The 23,595-nt window shown below is 40.0% G+C and overlaps 2 protein-coding genes across 3 annotated transcripts in view; one reads left to right on the top strand and one right to left on the bottom strand.

Annotated features, from left to right (window-relative positions):
• LOC129732631 (uncharacterized) overlaps window positions 1–23,595 on the bottom strand; it is a 272,761-nt gene that overhangs the window by 224,000 nt on the left and 25,166 nt on the right. The window lies entirely within an intron of this gene.
• On the top strand, window positions 19,878–23,345 carry LOC129728976 (WD repeat-containing protein on Y chromosome). Its single transcript, XM_055687451.1, has 5 exons — window positions 19,878–20,302; window positions 20,361–20,472; window positions 20,614–22,504; window positions 22,559–22,759; window positions 22,820–23,345. The coding sequence occupies exons 1-5, from the start codon at window positions 19,904–19,906 to the stop codon at window positions 23,343–23,345; spliced, it is 3,129 nt and encodes a 1,042-aa protein (XP_055543426.1). The 5' UTR covers window positions 19,878–19,903.

Genomic DNA, 23,595 nt, shown 5'->3' with positions numbered 1-23,595 from the left:
AAAACGAAATTTTGTGACATGAACTTAAAAAGTTTCTTCAGTTAAAATTCCTTTCACAAAAAAGACACATGCCCAGTAAAAGAAAAGGAAAATTTGTTTAGTAAAGTGGGTAATGTATGTAGTTTTTTCGAGGATGCGAAAAATGAACAAAGACAAACGGTTAAATTGTTAACTTTAATTTTCTGGTTTTTATAATCAAAATGTGAAAAAAAAATCTAACTAATTGAACTCTGCAGGTTGTCTACCAAAATCCAAAATCTAATAGATTTCCTGACCGAGCAGATGTGCCTCAAGGTTTAATTGTGGGTCCAATAATGTTCAAGGTATTAACTCAAGATCTTCCTAATTAGCCTCCAGAATGCACAAAATCTTTGTTCTGGTATGACACAGAGGTTGAAAACGGCTGGATAATGCGTACCATCGGAATCGGAATAAAATAGACCCCACCCGTGGTCCTCAGCCTCTTATCAAGCAACTCCTGTACCTCCACGCGGCGCCAACTAGTAAATGCCAGGAACACGAGCAGCCAGAGAAAAATATCGGATAACCGTCGTATACTGATAGGGATTGAGGATTCTTTTAAATTTCCGAGCGTCTGTCCTCCATGTTAGAAGCGGCTCAAAACCCGCCACCGTAAAACACTCATAAATAATGAACGAGGAACGAAGAAATTCGGACTGGAACAATCGGCACAGACCCACGCGACGAAAACAAACTAACGATTACACAAGTGTTCTCCGTAGTATTGTAAACCCGCAGGTTCGACGTCGTAGCACTGTAAGAGTTGTGATGGAAGGGCTCAATGGTACGTACGTTCAGAGATGATCATGCCAACTACCAGAGCTGCCGCAACACATATGAGCTGAGGACAGCTTTTATAGTGATAAGCGAGATGCGGAAATGGGTGATTTGGTGATGGCCAATGAGCTCTCGAATGCGTAGGTTGAGAATCTAGGGCCGGTTCTTTAACATCAGCATCATTAATGTGCACAGCCCTCACCTTGGAAGTACCGAGGACGAGAAAGATGAATTCTACTCGCAGTGAGCGTAAGTACGACCACTGCCCATGATATCAAGATAGTCATCGGGAATTTGCTCAGGTCGACTAGGAGGAGGAATCTGAACCGGTGATTGGAAAGTTAAGTGCGCACCAACGTGCCAACGAAAAGGGCCTAAGACTTATCGACTTTGCCGTCTCCAAGAACATGGCCGTGCGTAGTACCTGCTTCCAGCACAACCTCCTACACAAGTACACCTGGAGGTCACCACGTTCTGATTGATTGTCGGCACACACCCCGTTGTTAACAACATTCGGCCTAGACGCCCGCCCCGGTTAGATCTCGCGCGAATAAAACTGCCTAACGTCGCCGGAAACTGCGCGCAATCGCTCGAACCTGCGCTACCGGAAGAGGACCAGCTGGAGGAAGCTTCTCTCAAGACCGTTGAAACACCATCAAAACAGCTTGATTAACAGCGTAGCGGAGAACGTCATCGGGCATGTGGAACGAACCCGACGCAACGAGTGGTTTGACGACGAATGTAGAAAGGTAATGGATGACGAGAACGCTGCGCGGACGGCTAAAATGGGCAGTGCGACTCGTCAGAGTGTAGAAAGACACAGACAGAAGAAACTAAGGAAGCGCGAAAGTTCTACCAGAAACTCATCGCTTCCCGCAGAGGCTTTGTGCCGCGAGCCGCAATGTGTCGGGATAAAGATGGTAGCATTCTGACGAACGATCGTGAAGTGACCGAATGGTGGAAGCAGCACTTCGACGAACCCCTGAATGGCGCTCATGCAGAGGACCATGGCGGCGGAGGCAGCAATCCCGTTAGTGCGACAAACGTAAAGACGTGCCAGCCTCAACGATAGACGAGGTTAAGGATGCCATCAAGCAGCTGAAAGTCAATATTCGGCTCGGCTGGGAAGGATGGCCTTGGAGTGGCACCAGCTGATTGCAAGAATTTGGGATACAGAACAGCTACCGAAGAAGTGGAAGGATGGGGTCATCTGCCCTATCTATGAGAAATGCAACATATTGGACTGTGGTAACTATCGAGCAATCACTGTCCTGAATGCCGCCTGTAAAGTGCTTGCCAAATAGTTTTTCGCCGACTCTCACCGTTAGCCAACCGGTTTATGGGAAGCCATCGGGTCGAAGTTTGAGGCACCGGGGCTGAATATATAACACTGGCACTGGCTTCGGTGTTTCAAGTTTCACCTTTCGTGCCGTCTGTATAACACTAACACTGAGTGGCAATTGCAAGACACGCCGTTTCGTGTTTCAAATTTATCCCTCAGTGCACAGCGAGCGTGGTTTGGACATGGCTGCTTGAAAAGTTTTTTCACACAATTTGCAAAATATCTATTGTGAACCGAAAATTCCGCCACGACCAACCGAATTGCACCTCAATCTTACAAAATCAACATAAATTTGAAGAAGTTTCTGACAATAACAAAAATAGTGTGATGACGTTAGTCAAGTTGGAAGACGAATGATAGCAGCGTTGCCATTTCAACGGTAATGCGATATCTTCTAGTATTATTAGTCTCTCCGTTAAAAATAATTTAGTGACACAGTTCACACAATCACTCCTCAGCAAAATAATATCGTGATAGTTTTTTTATTCGCGCACTGTTTCACAGTAGAATGTTTAACAAGTGGCGATATTTCAAATCTTCAGTTCAAATCATATGCAATCAAAGCAGTGAATTGTTTTTATGCGAGTTTTGGAGGATTTTGAATCTAGTTTTCCACAAGCGGTAATGGCGGATGGATTTGATATTTAATGTAGGTTGTCAAGCTATAGTTCATTAGATATTCCCGTTGCAAAAAGTCCTAAATTTAGGAATATGGGATAGATTCCCTCGGATTTCCAAACCGGAAGTAACCACATCGAATTTCAAAATGTTGTTGAGCATCTAGACATCATCCTGGTTTCGAAAATAACAATATCAAAGGACGGTTTCCTCAAATTTATTCAGCTTTCTTGAAACCAGAAGACACCATCTTTAATTTAAACATGGCGTCGAATTTGAATATTTAGTTATCCCGATTTCGAAAACATCCATTTTGCAAAGTATTTAATCGATTTTCATAGAAACTGGAAATTGCCCTCATGAATTGCAACATGTCGTCGGGCACTGATCCAAGCATCATCCTGGTCCCGTAAGTGTAATAATACTATATTCAGTATGACAACTATTATGTTTTGAACTCTTCTAACTAGTCTAAGTTCAGTAGAAATATCCAATCAACCACATCACCTACATCAAAGGTCAAATTCACCCGCCATTACCACTCGTGGAAAGCTGGATACACGCATTCGCCTAAATGCAGAAAAAAGTTGTTTGATCATGTGCACTTTTGTACTACAGTCATACCTCGATATAAGGCAACCTCGATATAAGGCAACCTCGATATAACGTAACTTTTACCTCGATATAACGTAACTTTGAAAATGTATTGAAATTGAAAATAAATGATACAGCAACTGTTTTCGGGGTAGAATTGCTTCAAAAAAGTGTTTGTAGTCACTGGCGTAGCGTGGAGGGGGCGGCGGGGGCGGTGGGGGCGGTCCGCCCCGGGTGTCACCCTTAAGGGGGTGACACCCATGAGGAAAATTTTCATACGTGTCACCTTCAAAAGGGTAATATCCGTGCGATTAACTATCAATTAGCTGGAGGTCACTGTGAAACCCCGAAAATTATATAAATTTGCTTTTAAGAAAATAATCGCAACCATTTTTTCAAAAATCGGTAGATTTAGTTAAATTGAGAACGAACGTTATCTCTCACAATTTTGGGTAACAAAATGATTTCACTGCTACCTGGCGGGGGTGACACCCATGGGCAAAGGGGGGTGTCAAATTTTCCGCCCCGAGTGTCACCCGGTTACGCTATGCCACTGTTTGTAGTAAGTTTTAAAATTAATAGAACTAATGCGAAAATTGTCTTAAATGGGCATAAAAAAGGTTTAGAAATACTAAAAGGTGATGGAAAATAGGTTTTCACGCATCCTTCAGTAACAATTCACAGTCTTGCATTAATTAGAAAAAAAATATTTTTTTGCTTGTTGAAATTTTCTTTAAATGGGCATAAGAAAGGTTAAAAAATACTGATAGGTGAGGGGAAATAGATTTCCGCGCATCTTTGAGTAACCGCCAACAGTCTTGCATCAATTAAAAAAAATTTTTTTGCTTGTTGAAAATTGTCCTAAATGGGCATAAGAATGGTTTAAAATTACTGATAGGTGATGGGAAATAGGTTTTCACGCATCTTTGAGTAACCTGTGTATCAATTGAAAAAAAAAATTTTTTTTGCTTCTGAAAATATTTCTAAATGGGCATAAGAGAGGTTTAAAAATACTGATAGGTGATGGAAAATGGGTTTTCGCGCATATTTGAGCAACCATTAACATTTTTGCATAAATTAAAACAAATATTTTTTGCTTGGATATAACGTAACTCGATATAACGTAACGAAAATAAAAATAAAGTTGCCTTATATCGAGGTATGACTGTATTGAAAATTGTCACATTTTGTTGAAGCAAAAACGTCCTCTGATCAGTCACCTACTGCGTTTCCCTTAAAAGGTCGACAGAATAATATATCCAATTAGGCGGTGATACACTACTTGGGCTATAAAAAAGCCTGCTGTTGGTCAAACTAGTTACATTCTTTTGGTACATGGTGGGACGGACGGACGTCCTATACTAGCAGTAGCGTAGCTGGTTATGCCAGTATCAGCTGGTTTTCCGAATTTGCTTTCGGCTTAAACAAATCATTTGCCGGTTGATTACATATCTGAGTAGCAGCGCGGTGTTTTTCAGTGTTGCAGCTTTTATGTGCGAATTAAAAGCCGATAGCCTTTCAACAGCTCGTTTGCACAAAAATTCAATTATATTAAACTTCATTTAAAATGGTAAAACGCCATAAACAAAGGTGGTTGATTCGAATTTACAGCAATATTTTAACTCGATTCACTAATCAGTACCCAAGCAGGAGAAAATATCATCATAATATCACAACCAGATATTGGAAATACACCTCATTGTGATCTTAATGTGGTTTACATAGTTGGTAAAATAACAAAAAAATAATACCAAAATATTGTTTCTCCAAGACTATATGAAAAGCAAAGGTTGATATTTCGATAACAAACCAATAATTTGCATTAAAAAATCACAAAAATGACCGATTCAGATATTTTCAAGTTATTGAACACTAAATGCAAACTGAATATATTATAAAAAATCAATAACGAACAATTTTCACTTAAAAACTTACTTTTAATGAGATATTTTAAAAGCAACTCAAATGTCTTATTAAAGGCATAGCGAGTTATGATATCAAAATTATATGATATTTTCATATCCGTGTATGAAACGTGAATATCTTTCGAATAACACGATAAGTTCTCATAGCTAAATATGTTATTGATGAGTTATGATTTTGTTATGCTCTCCTGCCCGGGTACGAACAGAATTTGTTCTCCAAGCGTCATAGTTTCAAATTGTTGCCACACGCAACAGCGAGCAAAAGAAGTTGCTTGTCGTTCCATGCCGCAAAACTATACGGGTTTTATTGTTGCGTGTGTGAAAGCACCATCGGTCTTTTTTCGCTGGTTACAACAATTAAATGTGGATTACTGAAACTTTCGTCTAGGGAAGATGAAAGAATGTGAAAACTGACAAAAAAGCGGAGCCTATATCGACGCACTCTTCGGTTTTAAAAGAGTGCTTCTACTAGTTACATTCTGTGAGAAAAGAGTGAGACGGGCGGACGGTCCTATATGAACAGTAGCGTAGAGGATTGTGGCAGTAGCAGCAGCGGGTTGCGCCAGTATTAGCTGGTTTTCCGAATTTGCTTTCGGCTAGAACAAATCATTTGACAGTTGGTTACATACCTTAGCAGCAGCGCGGTATTTTTAGACTTTGCAAGTAAATGCTTTCTCATTCTATTCAGTCAGTGATATCGTATTTTTATGTGTGAATTAAAAGCCGATAGCACTTCAACATTTAGTTTGCTAAAAAATTCGAATATATCGTCAGGCAATACTGGTACAAAATTTTGGAGTTTCGAGATATTAATGGCAAACGAATACTGTAAAGTTTCATCTCACAAAGACCTGTTTTAAATTGCACAAAAAATCCAGATTTATATGAAAAAATCACAGGAGGGTTGTGTGCAAAGCCACGACCGCAAGGTTGAAGTAGAATACTTTTACACAGCTCTACTTACGGCTGTGAATTAACCTACGGCCGGCGTATCGGTTCGCGCCGCTTATCGCGTTTAGCCTGGCAGAGGCCTAATGCGCACGGCCAATACAATAGAAAGGTGTTTTCACATTGAAAATTAGACACGGCTGAGTAAGTATTGGCAAATGCATCTACCGCTAATACCGCCGCTATCGTACGAAAAATGACGCGCGTCTAAGAACACCCGAACTGTTTCGCCGTGCCGCTTCCATTTACTTCCTTATTACATCGGCCTTAGGGAAGTACCGGCTGCACCTACCGCTGAGGCTGTTACCATACTGCTACTGGTACCCAAAGCTATTAACTCTTCAAATTAAGTGTTTCATTTGTCCTCAAAAAAAACAATTGTTCAATTCCATATCGGATATGATGCAATCGCATCTCTGTAATATTACCGACAGTAATATTCTTCTAAACAAAATGATCCTACTTTTCCATTAGAGGGAGTGCCGGCTGATGTACCGCAAAAATCTCGCCCGATCGCTCGCGTTGGCGTTCAGCCTGGCAGAACCTGAGACGTGGTGACCAACCACAGGGCAAGTGATTTGTGAAGGCAGTGAAGGCAGCCACAGGCGCGACCCGCTGCTATGGTCTGTTACTGCTGAGTGCCGATATCTGCTGTTACTGCGTTCAACGTTGTGGACGGTCCATCCAGTTCACCTTCCGACTAATGAATGTAGCTAGTTTTCCCAGAAACACTCTTTTATAGCCGAAGGGTGCTACGTAATAGGCCACGCCATTCAATTCAGGTTTACCATTTCCTTATGTTCTTTAGACGAATTATTCCACAATTTGCATTTGATTTTTGTATCCAGCGAATAAACACCGATGGTGCTCTCACATACCGTTTGCGTGTTGCATCATGTTGCAACTTGGCAACTGGGAGACGACGAAATTCTGTTACTGCTGATTGATTGAATCGACTTCATATTAGCTCTGCCTAGTCGAACTAACTGTCTTTGTGAATGCGGTCTAACAGGGCAGTTTATTATTCAATGTCGGTTATGCTGATCGCAGCCTTTGCGCTGCCCCTACAGTGGGGGGTTTACTAAATAAAGTGAAAATTAGACAACTACAACAGAATGTCTGCTTGTGTTGATGCCAAAAAATTATTAACCTTCAATTATTTGTTTATTTGCCTTGAAAAAAGCATGTTGCGGTTCAAAATTGGTTGCTAATTACAACCTTTGAGCTGCCCAAACATTGAGGGAATTAAGATACACGGACACGTGCACTGTGGAAGCTATTTCACATTCAGTAAATTAGACGGGTGCGACAAATTTAAATTGCTAGGATGCAACACAGAATGCTTGCTTGCGTTGACAAAAATTATTAACTTTCAATGACTTGTTTATTCGCCTTGGAAAAAGCATTTTGATTTCCGAAATTGGATTTCCTGATGGCAATCTTCATGCTGCCCCAACACGGGGGGAATAATGGCTGTCTGGCGACACACGCTGAGAAAAACCGCGCTGCTCCTGAGACGTGGTGACGAACCACAGGGCTAGTGCTGCTGCTAAGGAAGGACGACTGCTGTTGTCGCTGTCTAGAACTATTATGAGCGGCTCCGGCTGAAACAGGCTATTATATAGGCCAAATAGCATGTTTTCAATTGTAAGGTATATGATCCTGTCGACCGTGCTTGGGAAGCGAGCATATAACGACCAATCAGAGGTCGAATTTTTCGTTTTGACAAGGCTTGACTATTTTCAATAGTACAATAGTGTGAATAATAAAATTACAATTATCTTATTTTGGGAAGAATCTTAGAAGATTTTCCAATCTATTGCTGCAAGAACGAAGGAAATCCACCGAATACTAACCGATTTATTAGCGTTTGAAATTGGACATATTTTTCACTTTTTTCGGTTTTAGATTTTCATTTCACATCCCTATGTAGCCGAACTTCCTGAGAGAAGTATTCTACTTCAAAACGAAAAACTGAAGTAACAACTCGTATAACTTGCTTCCACGAAACTGAAAAAAGAAATTTTTGACGCTTATTCTCGAACACGTTTCTTTCGAAACTATGAGTTTTAGGTTGTGCCAGTATTGAACTCAATTTCGTACTCCATCACGGCCCAAATCGTGCAAATTATTGCTAACTTCAAGTAATGCAGTATTACTTTGAAGTGTTGTGTTACACTAGTCGACAAAAGCAAAAAAAAGTTGCCCCAAAGCTCAAAATAGCCGCCCTAAAGAGATTATAGCTTTTTGACAATTCCTGCGAATTTCGGTGCCCCTAGTAAATACAGCAGTTCGTCAAACTTCGGCAGGGTATTTGCTTGCCGGATCCGTCAATTCTACGTTGACTTATAAGAAAACTAATTCAAGTCTCTGAAAAATCTAGTTTCACTAGGGGCATCAAATTCAGACAAAAGTTCAAGCAAGAACATAAATCGAAAATCCGGTGTAAATTTTCAAAGTGAAAGTCGTTTTAAATCACTTATATAATAGCACCGCATGGTTACCTTATTGCCACAATATTTTTTTGCAGGTGTACGAGGCTGGCGTCACCGGTAACGCTATTTGGTTAGGTATTGCTAGTACTGTTAGATTTGTTTTGATAGTTAAGAAATTATTAGGGACGATACCATCGTTCAATTAAATACAAAGCTAGAATTAGAAATGTTACCCGAATTAAAGAATTAAATTAAGCCAAAAAGCAGTAGTGTTTAAGGAACGTGCAACCCGAAAGGTGACGCCCAGTCGTAACATCTAATTACGCCGCGGGGCTACTTGCTTGCAAAGTCAGCCGGCCATTAAATTGGATTGCCGATCGCCTTCCGCCGCGCGAGCGCACGCACACGAAGAAGCAGTCAGCCACACAGGGGAAGCAGAATAGCTTGATCACTAGCGAGGCGAGTCGCCGACAGATCGTCTCACAAGAAGGTGCGTCCGTCATCAGTGTCAAACAGCGAATATTGGTGCGGTTTAAAAATTAACACGCATAGAGATTGCATCGAATTTCGTGACGTCTGTCGCTGGTGCACATTCAATTCACAGTTTTATCGCTGCTAAAAGTGATTAGATTTTTACGATTAGCCAGAAACTAGTTCATGAAAAGACAGCCATTGCGAAATCGTGAACCTCGTGTCACGAAACTGCGACCAAATCTGGTACCCATTAGAATAGCAGAGCAGCGGTGGAATCTAATTCGCGGGTAGCGAAGTGAGTAGTTTGGTGGCGAAGTCCGGTGCTTTTTGAAGTGAGGAAACGGTCAAACCTCCAACACACGTGGATGCCGCCGATGGTCAATTCCCATCCCTCAGTGCGCGTGTAAAGTCTGAACAGTGACCGCAAATTCTCATCATTCGAGTCACATCACATCAAAAGAACCGGTAAGAAATTGCACCAACCATGATCGTTTTGGCCTCGGTATTAAAAAACTCCTACAAACATCACATGCAAACATCGACACACCTAGCACGGCCGAATCAGGCAATCGAAGATCGAGCTCTCCATACGGACTGCATATCACGATCGCGGGGTCGGCTAGCAAGAGATTGTTGCACCGAGGAACCCAATACGACGTTGGCGCTTCAAAGTGAACAGGAAGCTGTACTCTAACTGAACTAGAGCTATTCAGAATCAAAAAGCCTTCGTACGCGAAGTAAGTGGTGCGATTAGAGCGAACTTAAACCGTGGCTAATTTTCTGGGGCCACAGGGCTTTTCTTTTTGTATATCTCATTTGCAGTCTTAATCTCGTCATCACGGTTTGGATCTGCACCATTTCGGAGATTGGCAGCGGAGCTCCTGCTCGGTTTGCGGACTCGATAACTATTGGAGTCGTTCTACGATCACGCTGTGGGCGGAAAGCTCAGCAGCAGTCAGCACTCACTCGTCGTGAGCGGAAGGCTCGGCGGCAAGCAACAAAAGCGCCTCGCTATCGGTGCGTTCTACGTAACCTGACTCGGATCCCTAGTGAGATCGAAGACACGGTACGGTGAGTAGTAACGATAAGCAAAATGTGTGAGATAGCTAGGGAAAGATCATAGGAGTTAGGAGGCACGAGTGATGCCCTCAATGTAAAGCAATGTAAACCGACAAATTGAGTAATATGAAACGTTAACACCATACATGTTGTCTTTTTATTCAGTTTTAGGTATTTCAATCTGCTAGTCGGATAGGTGTCGGGTATTTTGTCTCAAACCCACACTAAAAGTTGTAACAGTACTTAACACTTTACACAAGTTTGAAACTATACTTTGATATCAATTTTTTCTTATTTGAGCTCTATGGCAAAATCTGTGTTTACCATCGTTATTCTTGTACAATTGACTCCCAACGTTTATTAAATGAAAAGTTTCATGGTGTGGGCAAGCAATAGTAGACTTTATGACTCATTAAAGAAACACTCTCAACAATGCGTAGTTGTAGTGTAAAGTGTGTAGTTCTACGTCAGTCATACGGTCGTGTCTTGGATGTAACCTTCCACTTTTTTGTTTATACAGACATATCACTACGACGAGAAACGTTGATCTATTGTAACACTGCCCGAGTGTCTGCTGTATAGGGATGGGCGAACGGCTCACGTGCCGTTCATATGAACCGGTTCTTAAAAAAGAGCGAAAGAACGAACGGCTCACGAAAAAGAACCACGGTTCTTTGAGCACACCAAAACTGTTTGGTTCGCGCGAACCCGAAGTTTACCGAGACAACACGAACTGCCAACGTTCGTGAATCATTGTGAACCATGAGCCGTTCATATGAGTCGGTTCAGAATTGTGAGTGAGCGGTTTAGAGCCGCTCTTGCAAAAGAGCCGTTTCGCCCACCCCTACTGCTGTATTCTACACTTCCATTATCAGTAATATAACTATTAAGATTAAGTGGCTGGCTTATCATTTATCCTAACTTGTGTTCACCCGTTCTTTCATGCTTACTGTTCTACTATACCGGGCTTCGTATCTCCTGCCAAGTATCGCCACTTATAAATACCTGCTTTCGACTATGTAACCCTCTGGCAAGTTTTATAATAAGAAACAGTGCCGCTCACATCACTCACTTTCTATACGAGTTGCGTTGCAGTAGAAAAATGAGTGCGATAGAATATTGAAGAGAGAGAATAGGAAAAAACAATTTAGGTAATGAAATATTTTTCTGTTATCAATAGCGATGCCGCTTAGGGGCCATCCACATATCGCGTGGACAGCTCGGGGGGGGGGGGTCTGTGTGATGTCCACGGTCCATACAAAATTTTTAGAATTTATATGGGCAGTTGTCCACGGGGGGGCTAAAATCGTTAAAAAAAACTGTCCACGTGGTATGTGGATGGCCCCTTGCCGTGAACCCTAAGTCCCCCTGGGTTCACCACTGAATAAAAGGGTCTTATTTTGTCAAAGGGTATAAGTATTTGTATTAGTAAGTATTTTGACATAGAATGACCTGATTCTCCTAAGATTCGAACCCATCACCACCTGCTCGTTGATGCGGATTCTGTAACCTTTCGGCTACGCCTCCTTCCTGACATCTAGACATGGTTGAGACCCAAAAATAAACGATTTCTCGCGTAACTTTCAAAATGGACCTAAGTAACAATAATTAGAAAAGTTCTCAACGATTTCTTGCCACAAATCGAAAGATTGTAATGTTGCCTAGCTTACTATGCGAAGGGCAGGCTTTTGAAACTAATTTGGCTCTCATTGTATCGCACGACTCACCCTGTTCCCCATACCATCGATACACAGCCCGACAGTCACTGACGACAGCACACACATGCAATGACGAATAGTGCTGGGACTATCCGGATTGAAGTATAGTATATCCGAAATCGGATATTCGACAAATATCAAAAATCCGGATCAATCGGATATCCGGATATTATCCGACAGGATATCAGGATTTTCGGATAGTCGGATATCCGGATTTTGTATCCGAACATAGTTTAATGAGAACTATGTAAATAATACAGCGCAACATTTTTTTTGCCTTGGCTTCTATGTATGAAGTTTGATGCGAAAATAAATTTCCCGGAGTTTGAACATATTTCAACTTAAGGGGCAACAATGGCGCCATTTTGAAGGCGTGAAATGACGGTATTTCACAAAGCAAAATAATATCAATTATTTCTGAGCAATAATGGTAATTCGGTAATATCTCAAAGTGGTAGTCAAATTATATCTTATTTTGAGTGAAAAAGTCTCAGAAATCAAATAGTAGGTGTCTGATCAACGTAAAATGGCAGCAAAATGTCGATTTTACCCCAATTCCCCTACAATATAAAAATAGGTTTATCTGCTGACATTTTACGTAGATCAGACACTTACCATTCGATTTCTGAGACTTTTTCACTCAAAACAAGATATAATTTGACTACCACTTTGAGATATTAGCGAATTACCATTATTGCTCAAAAATAATTGATATTATTTTGCTTTGTGAAATACCGTCTGCCGGGGTGAGATTGTGCCAAAAAAGGATACATTTTTATTCCTTAGCTTGTAATGTACACATTTAGGCAATGAGTTTGATCCAAATCACGTCAATGCACACTTAAATGTTTAGTTAACGACTGCCGCAAATATGGTTTAGTTACAATAAACTATAATTTTGCTAAAATTAAATGAACTTTGGCCTAATCTCACCCCTTCTATAGGGTGAGATTGTGCCAAAAACACAAAGTTGACTTCAACACCTGAAAAATGAACAGTAGTGTGTCTACGAATAATTCACATGAATAACATGATAAATAGGGTCGACCATAAACAACGTGGACTATTAAGGGGCTGTAGGGGGTTGACCAGAAACTACGTTTCATATAAATTTTAGAAAAATGTATTACTGGATCAAATCGATATTTGGAATAACCAGTTATGAGAACGCGGCTTATAGACAGACTCTATACACATAGTGGCGTCTCCAGGTAGCTTAGAAATAGGAAACGTTAGGACATAAGGCCTGAGAAGACTTTTCGTTTCAATTATTATATGTCATTGACCACTGTATATTCCATTGGAGATCTCAAAACCACTGGAAACGTACCCACAACCCTCCTTCCTCACTGAAAAAGTCATCAGTTAATAAAAAATCGATGTACAAACTTTTGTTACATTCCATAAGTAATATCAGTCAGTGTGAATTTCCATTTAACAGTTGTTAGCTTACTGTTCTCAAGCTTTTAGTCATTATTTCCAATAATACCTTGGCTAGACAACACACCCTATGTAAACAATGCAAGTGTTTTGGTGTATACTGATATAATTTTGATGTAAATATGAGTTCCGTACATTGTACCTTTCATCATAGCTTGGCACAATCTCACCCCAAAAGGGCTCGAAAAGTGTACAGTTTGGAAAAACATTATTTTCTGAGCCAACACAGATTTAATGCATTATATTTCCTCAACACATTCAAGACGACATCCTTACGTAGCAACTGAGCAGTAAGTTGATGAGTTTTCTTGAACGGGTTGGTTTGCCTTGGACATTTTTGGATAACGTTATTTGCGCATGTTTTTCACCCTGTACTTTGAAACATTATTTAAGTGAAACAGTTCACTGATATTATCTTTATTTTACTTGAAGTTGTGAATAAATATGTCACGTTTCATAAAGTGTTGAATTTGAGGTAGTAAGTTCTTGAAATCTCAAGTAGTTTAACATACAAACATTTCCCGTTTTGGCTCAATCTCACCCCCGTGGCTTAATCTCACCCCGGCAGACGGTATACTAAAACTATGCCAAACCCGGTTTCGTAGAATCACCGTTTTGAGCTCAGTTCTTTTCCGATTTAAGATCTGTTTTTTTTACAAAAGATGGGTAAAAAGATGCTAATATGTGGACAAACTCTTAGAATTTTGATATTTGGCCTCAAAACAAAAAGTGGCGTTGAAAAAACATCAAAAATTACCGGTTTCTCAAAAATTCAAAATGGCGTCATTGTTGCCCCTTAAGTTGAAATGTGATCAAACTCGGGGAAATTTAGTTTTGCATCTAAATACACAAAAAAATATATATATATATAGAATCCAAGGCAAAAAAAGTAAATTTTTGTTGCACTGTGTGATTACTTACCAGGGGATAGTGGATTGTGAAAGAAGCCATTTTTCGCGTTATGTTTTATTTGAATGGGATTCAAAAAACAGAAAAAAATGCGGATATCCGGATAGTAAATATCCGGATATCCGAGTATCCGACTATTCGATTATCCGTATTCGATACCCGGTCAACCGAATAGTATTCGTTCGCCCATCCGTGACTCGAACTACCGGACCGATAACCGGATCACGAATATATCCGGTTAAAAGTCCCAGCACTAATGACAAACGGGCTGTTATTTTTCATCTCCTTAAAGGTATTTGGTTGTTCTTCCAAGCTATCGCTGATGACAGCCTTTACAACCCGAAATTCCTTAGCACGAATCCGAGCGGAATGTCAGATGATGCTATAATAAAAGCGAGGCTGTGCGAAACGCATTTTTTCTCACGTGGGAAATAATATAGACAGTAGGAACATATATGGAATGGTCTGCTTCGTATTCATTATGGCATCGACTTTAGGAAGAGGCCAATATCATCGATGACAGCCGCAGCCGACCAGCAGACTGTCAACAGCGCAGGCCAAATCAACCGGACATCTTCAAAATGAACAAACTAGGTTGTCATGTCGGAACGAACACAATATATATATGCGCGAAGATGTCGTGTGCAAACAAAAACAGCTTGATTGCGTTGTGTGAGCTCTCATGAATAGCTTTTTCATAAGGATATTAGAGTAAAAATGTAAAAAAAGAGAACAGTCGTCAGTATAGTGTCGCGCCGCAGTCATTTTCGGAAGCTGGGCAAAGAGCATCATGATAATAATCAAAGAGAAATTGAACGAACAGAATCTCTTACCATTACTTAGGTCCTTTTGAAAAGTCACGTAAGCACTCACTCAAAAAGATTCCCTAATGCACGAAAAATGTTGGCTTCCTTATCAATCTTGCTTTAGGGTATGCTCCCTCCCCTTTCCAATATTTCAATGATGAAAAGCACGTATACCAAGTTTGGTGAAAATCAGTTTAGGTGGCCTTATTTTATATGGCCGTTTTTGAAACTATCGATCTTAATGAGCGCCGGGCTGAAAAAGTTTCCTTTTGACCTCTACAATAAGCCACGGAAATTTGAAGTTCATCGGAGTTTATTTAATGGACCCACAAAGCGCATATATTTGAGAAATCGATTTACATGAGAATTGTATGGAGTTTTTCCTTTTTTTAACATATATCTCTCGATAAACTTATTCAAACATACATGTTTTTCCATAAAACAGTAATATAATCACCCTAATTTAAGTTTAAAAAAATCTATAACTTTTGGTGTTTGTTAAAATGTTCGTAATTTGAATAAGGTTTTTTCGGTATAAATGAACAACATGCAATGTAAATTTAAATTCGTCTTAATTATGTGTTGAAACACGGTTTGAATTTTTCATAAATTTAACATTTGGTATTGAAACCAAAAATGGCCGACTTCCAGCCACCATTTTGAATTTTCTAAGGCCCAAGACTCGGTAACAGTTAATGCGTCATCTGTGAAAACGCTATTTCATATTTGCTGCGGTGAAGCAAACATAAAATAGCGTTTTCACAGGGATTGCATTATCTATTTCCGAGTCTTGTGCTTCTGAAAATTCGAAGTGGTGATTCGAAATCGGCTGTTTGTGGTTTCAATACCGTTTCACCTTAAGGACCATTCGCATTTAATCACCTGATCATTTTTTGTTCAATTTCAAACGGAATATCAGGCCAATCCAACTTATTCTGGGCTTAAATACCACAAGCGATTCTTCATCTTTCCAGTTACAGCGTCTGAGACGACTTTAAATTTCGGCATAAGCGAAAGAATCACGTAGAGAATTCATAACTTGATTAAAACATTAGACAGCACTCGTACATCCGAAAAACACCTGAATGTGAAGTTTGACTACCAACAGAGACATGTCTTGAATGCAATTTATGGTCAATGATCAGAACTTTTGGATCATTGAAGCTGTGAGTGAGTTGATTGGCTGTAAATGAATTGATTTCGTTTGATGCTCTTGTAAAACGGTTAAAGAAAAGTGTTTAAGGTCCGATGCTTTTGCCATGACATATATTTTGCATAAAAGTTCGTAGAAATGAAGAGAACAAGTAATATTGGTTGGTTTTAGAAACTTTTCCGAAATATTTCAATCCACTAGCGTATTATGAACTTCTTAGGCGATATTTTTGCCGTAGCTTGAATCAATTTTTAGCGCGCCCAAGAACTTTGCACTCTCATCGAAACTCATGAGAATTGCTATTCGATCAACAGGAGATCTACCAACCGTATTTGATAAAATTCACCGTCTTAGTGCATTCAGATCACTAGTGCTGTACTAATTCATAGAAAATAATAATAATAATAATAATAATAATAATAATAATAATAATAATAATAATAATAATAATAATAATAATAATAATAATAATAATAATAATAATAATAATAATAATACCTAATACTAAAAATACACGCAAAAGTTGAAGTCTTGTACAATCATTGTGCCTTCCCGATTCGCACAAATGTTGCACAGAAATTGCACAAAAAATGTGTGAAAAGGATAACGCAACAGTTGTACTGCGAATACATTGACATAAAATGTAATCAGAATATGTATCATATACCGACACTTTATTTCTCACGTCGAGTGTATTAGTGACTGCTACTCATGGAGCAGTGCAAGCAGCAAATAACAACTTGTGAACTCACTAGATTTGAATAGCTATAATACTCGATCGATTTATCTCGATGGATTTGGTCATTAAAAAGTGCCATTGAATGATTTGCAAAAAAAAACGAAACAAAATTCAGTTCACAACATTTTGTAATCAACGCTAGCTTCACCGCAAAACTAGCAAAACCCTCCATTCCACAAAGCCACAAAAGCGTTGCTGATTTTTTATGGCAACACTTGTAAATTGTGAATAATCGCTTTTTTCTCAGGCGACGAGAGAAATTTCTCTCTCGCTCGTAGAATTTACATGTATTTGCGCCAAGACTAGACACGTCACATACAATTTGCAGGTTGCTCTTTCGCTTCTCTTTCGGTTCGGATTGCGACGCGCAAGGCGATATCTCGTTGCTTCATGAAATGAGCGAGACACCCGTGCTGTACATACTTGATACCAGTGTTGTTAGCCTCACTCATACTGTCGGTGCGTGCTTGCTGCTATTCAGAGGAATGCATCAAGAAGAAAAAGTATCTCGAAAGCGTGTGTGCAAAAGACTTGAAAAGCGTAGCATATGTCTCGTCCTCAAGCAGAAAGGAGAAGAATGGTTTTGCTTCTCGCTTGCTTTGCAATGCTGCTTGATACCAGTTGAAACTGTTTAGATGTAGTAGTTTGGAGCTGCCAAATACATTCAATAATTTCAATAATTTTGCTTCACCAATCCGATTGTGGCGGTTCACTTCACGCAGTTGCTGCAATGAAGTACGATTAAGGATATAATCACTGAATGACAGCTTCAAAACCTCTAACGAAGAGGACGTTTATTTATTACGTAACGTACTAAGAAGAAGGGGATATTCAACGAAGAGTTCAATTGCACAAGGCCCCCATGCGAAATTGCGTTATTTAGGGGTGGGAGGTGTTCAAAATTGCTATAATTTAGCGTTACGTAATATTCCCTAATGATATGATTTAATAATTGAAGAGTATTTCGACGCAAAATATACAACTATTCTAAGAAACTAAGGCCAAAAACTTAAAAAAGAGATAAAAAACAACAGTTCTTAAGAGAATCTATTCTTTTTAAATATAAGCGTTTTGTGGGTTCATTATATGAACTCGGATCAACTTCAAATTTTCATGGCTTATTTTTGGAGTAAAAAGGAAACTTTCTCCGCCCGGCGCTCATCGAAATCGGATGATGTTACAAAAATGGCCACTCTAGTATGCAAGCATTATACTGAAACATACATAAAAAATTTGCTGAAGCTGAAGAAATTTTCTACGAAACACCTACTGCATAATTGGATTATTTCGTGGAAGCGAAACAGCACGTGAAAGTCTATGTCTTTAGTACAACAGCCTGTTTTCGAATTCTGCTTAGATGCCTGAAAATCTGGATCGTATAAATCTGCACAATCGTCCTGCATCAATTAAAAAAGGCAAATAAAGGTCGCAGTACGTCGCACTGTTTTTCTGAAAACGATATGCGAATAAGTTAAAAGTTACCAATTGAGTTTTCCATTTTACTTATATCTCGATACTACAGTTTCGATTTTCCATGAGGTGCTTAACGTGTGAAATGAAAGAGTAACACAGATAGTTTGCTTATACCTAGTAACGGATGTTCAACTTATTTCTCGAAGGTTGCAACAGCATACGTACCACCGCTACTGACTTTTCATCAGATGAAATTATCGTACCCGCACCCGAGGGTCAGTCACACTTTTTATTGGCTGTAAACATACCAACCATTACCGGTGAACAGTACCTACTACAGGCAATGAAATTTCGTGCGAATGCTCGGTAGTAAAACACAGGCCACATACGGGTAAATCAAATATATCACATTTCCAAGTTAATTTCAATCAGTTGGTAAAATTATTTGAAATTAGTTTGCTACGAATAATGCTACGCGTTTAGAAATAAACTTAAAATTTATACTTTACTTTGTCATCGTTTAATACCCAAGACCTCGATGTGCAACCGAACTTTTTAACTATGGCAAATTATTTTGCACTTAGCTCCAGTATATGCATGTTCTTGACTAATTGAAGTCACAAAACATTCACTGATTTAATTATCATGTACCAACGTCTTTTCTTTTAAATAGTGCCTCTCAAGATCAGAATTCAATTAACGATACCGGATTCAGGGAGCAGAAATTTTAATGCAAAAAAAGTGTAAACTGACCAAAAATATACCGAAGGAATGAAGTTCCTTACGTTAGAATTTAAATTCTAACTGGGTATGCTTCAAACAGAGAAATTAGATTCGATAAAAATGCGAACCGCTCAAAAATGAAACACAGACTGAGACCGTATAGATTACCCCCGCAGTGCTAAGGGAATTTAAAACCGAAATTACTTTATCCAAGCTGACATCGAATGGGGTTGCTGAATCACGTCTCTCGTCAAACAAATAGCGAAATATTCTGTACAACAACAAATATCAAGGGTATGTACGTCAGCAAAAGCTTCCATTTATCACAAAAATAGATCCGCCCCAAACATTGTTGACTGAACCTACATCGTACAGAAGCTTTCATTCGGTGGTTTTCCCAATTGGCAGTAGAATAAAATGGGACGGTAGAGGTGATTTGATTCGGGGCAGAGCTGTGATTTTTTATCTGATAAATAGACCGACATCACCGTGACCTCATGTTAGCAATCGTATGGAATACCCACTGTGGCGTAAGAATTTATCATTATCATCATATATCATTTTGTTGACAATTTTGGCGAATGAATTAATATTTCATATCTTTGAGCATGTTTTCTTTTATACCAGGATTCGATGTTTCAGATCATTATTATTTTGTAAACATTGTATAGAAAATTATAAATGGAAATTGAAAATAGGCGAATAGACAGCACCTTACTTGTAGAGAATTTCGAGAATACCGAATCCCAGTAACCGTATTTTACGTTGCTGTCATCTCCCAAACTCTTGCGCAACAAAAATTATAAAAAATGGATTCTTCAACATTAATCAGCCCAATTGAAATTTTTTCAAGTCCCCAGCAATTGCACCGGTATCTTACGCGCGAAAATATCGAAAGTCTGCACAACCTGTTCATCAAACGTAAACAGCTGCTTCCGGATGAGCTTCGGTGGGAATTGTTCGACCTTACCGGTGTACAATTCAGCGATGAGGATTTCAGTACGTTATTTATGAAAATCAACACCAACCGAGATCCGTTTTGCCAGTGGGATGAGCTGATCAGTTACCTTATACTCGGGTTCCAAAATGACGATCCATTGGCGGTACAAGAGTCGTTAGATCTACCGATTTCGTCCGATTTAAGCCTGAAACTTGGACGTCAAACCTATCCGGTAATCAAGATCGAATACAGCCCAACGGTTTCGTATGTATGATGGAGGAAAGAATCTAATCTTTGACGAATATAATGGAGACTGTAACTTACAGGATGGTACAATCAATTGGTCACAAGGCTGCTGGATAACGTCTTCCCGTGAGGCGGTTATCACTTTTTGGAAGCGAGATTGGAAGCATGAAAAAACGGGAAAGGCATTCAGTGGTTCGATTTCCACTTACAGTGAATTTGTTGGTTAACCTGGTTCAGACTGTGGTTTAAAATCGGGTTCAAATTCAATCCAGTTTTAAGAACAAATTCGCTATAAATTACAATTTCAATGTTCTGATAATTTTAATTTTTTAGTCGACCTGAAACGGGCAAAAACGATGATCCTGGATACGGCCGTTTTACCGGACCAAAACTTGTTCTGCGTGGCATGTTTGGAATGTGAACTGCGCTTTTACGACATTATCGCGTCAGGATTCACTCTTAAAACGATTGTCAATAGAATACCGCATGCAATCAACGCCATGCACTATCATTTTGCGTCTGCTACTCGGAGCAAACTGGTTGTGGGCGACTATAGCGGATTCCTGCGGATAATAGAGTTCTATCCGGAAAACAAGGAACCATTCAAATTCGATGCCGCTTCTACCATCACACGAGTGTGTTTACGAGATCTTATTACTGGGTCATTCCCACAAATGGTGTGCAGAGATTTTGGTCGCTTGCTACCGGACATTGTACGACAGGTCGAGTTTGTTGCTCCGATCAATACCATTATTGCATGTTCGGAAAATGACCCTCTCGTTCCTCACCATCTTCGGAATAAATTGCAAAAGTCATTAATAATTCAGCATTGTTACAAGCTTGACAAGAAGCTAGAATTCATGGTTCCCAAAGGAGTTTCTTGCTTCGCCTTTAATTACTTAAAAGATCTGCTGGTGACTGGTGGCCCGGATGGTCATTTGAGACTGTGGGATAGTCGACGCCCAGAGAAGCCAACAGTTACTCTGCCTGGACATAACACTGGAATAAACTTTTTATTTTTTCAAGATGATGCTCAAAAAATATACAGTTTGGATCAGAATAAAATAGTGAAAATTTGGGATGTTCTCAACCGAACACTGATACAGACGTATAGTCACTTCGCGTCAAATCTATATAAGACGATTCCGGCATGTGCATACTACAGCGATCTAAATCGGGAACTACTTGTCGGGGCCAATAAGGTACTGGCCGCAACTTGCTGTCCTAAGATTCCGCTAGAGGTTACCGACGGTGAAAGCCACACGCAGCCGATCGCGGTGCTTTTGTATAATCCTCTGTTCAAAGTTGTGGTAAGCTGTGGCTTAGATAGCTTCATTATAGTCTGGGATCACACCGTAAACCGTAAGCTAACAGTTATACCACATGCCCACACTCGACTGGAAAATGGATTACTGGTAAATGTACAAATAACCACTGCATGTTTTGACCCCAAACTTCAGCTATTGCTCACCGGTGCCCGAGATGGATCCTTGAAAGTGTGGAATTTCAACAGCGGCTCCCTCATGAGCTCAATGAGCATTCAACAGGACTGCGAGGTGACAGCTGTGTTTTGGGAACCGACCAGCGTTCTAGCAATGGGTTGGAACCATGTTGTGTGCGAATTTCCCGTTGGTCATTTGGGAATGGATTTCCCCAGCAGTGTCGAGTGGCAAAGGCTTCATTTCGATGACATCCTTGGCGCTGCGGTAACTCACAAAGAACCCAAAACGATGGCAACATGTAGCTACGCGGGTGAAATAATTTTCTGGAAACTGGAAACCGGACAACCATATCGTAAATTTGATGCCGCTAAACCAAAGCTTAAAATTCCCGTTCATTTCCAGCGAAAGAAACGCGCACCGCCGAAACGGAGACAGACAAAAATGTCGATCTTCCTGCCACAGCAACACTGGCGGCAGCGAAGATTATCTCAAATTATCTTACCAGTAACCGCGGAAGAGTTAAGACAGCTGACAATTCACTGCTTACTTTTCCTGGAAACCCGTCCAACGCATCCGGACTACGGAACACTGCTTGCAAGTTTAGATACTGGAATCATCCAAGTGTATTCTCATCATGTGGATGGTGGTTTTCTCGGTTATTTCAAAACAATTCACATGGCAGGTGACCGGGTAATTTCTATGACAACGGATGCAGAAAATCGATTTCTTTTTACGGGATCCTACCTTGGCTATATCAAAATATGGCTTATACAAAATTATTAGTAAGTTTCCCTTTGCTTAAATGGCAGACTGTTTAGAAAATGATGAACTTCTAGCATTCCAGCAAAGGATCATGTTACAATCAATCATGCAGCATTGCGTTTACAGTTTTCTTTTCTAATGGATGATGTTGTATCAGGTCGCGCGAAACGCTCGGTAGCATCTCAACCAGAACCCTGGTTGTTGAGTTCATATCAAGGTCACAGAAATTGCATCTCCGCTTTGATCTACGTAGAAGCTATGAAAATACTTTTATCGTGAGTTTAGATATTGTAGTTATTTCCCAAGCTGCAATACCTTTTTTCGTTGAATATCAGAGGCAGCAGCGACCGAACAATCCGCATGTGGTCACTTGGTGGTCGATACATAGGTCTCCTCGGTAGCCCCGTCAAATGGGATACCATCGATCCGGACACCGCTGTACCAACGGATTACTCATTCCGAGTTCCACCGGACCTTCAGCGGGAAGTTAGTTTTACCACAACGCAAGTATTGAAAGGTGGAAAACGTATCATTCAAGTGGAAAGCCACATTCTACAAGAAGCCGGCGAGCGGAAACGCACTGAAGCGATACAAACGTACGGGAAACCACTTGAGGACCCCATCGGGAAGCGAGAGTGCTTGCCTTTCGGTCCCAAATTGGATTACTCACTCTCGATTACTCCAATATTCGAGCATTTGAACATTCACAACATTACCAAACTGGATTCTGTGGATAGAAGCGGAAGGGTTTTAGCAAAAGTGAAGGGTTTGGATTTCTCCCATGACGGTGACAGAATTGATACCTATCATGAGGCTGAACAGACTGACAATGCATTCCACGAGCAAGTTTATTTAAAGTAGATACATACGTGTATACTATAGAGTACACTGGTCAAAAGAGCGTCTTCGGAAAAATGAGTGAACCTCCCTTACTTTAAGATTGCATTTTCAGAACATTATTTTATCTTTCACACGAAAGGTTACTTCTTTCAGATAATCTTTTTATCTTTTTTGTTTTGAGTGAGAATAGCTGTTCTCAAAGCAGAAAATACGTTGTTGGTTTGCCTTTTTGGCCATGCTTGCCAATAAACCATCGATAATTGCAGGCGTC

Source organism: Wyeomyia smithii, chromosome 3 (genome assembly GCF_029784165.1).
Source record: "Wyeomyia smithii strain HCP4-BCI-WySm-NY-G18 chromosome 3, ASM2978416v1, whole genome shotgun sequence".
Taxonomy (NCBI): domain Eukaryota; kingdom Metazoa; phylum Arthropoda; class Insecta; order Diptera; family Culicidae; genus Wyeomyia; species Wyeomyia smithii.
The sequence above is the reverse complement of the archived record's forward strand: the minus strand, read 5'-3'. Positions and strand labels throughout refer to the sequence as shown.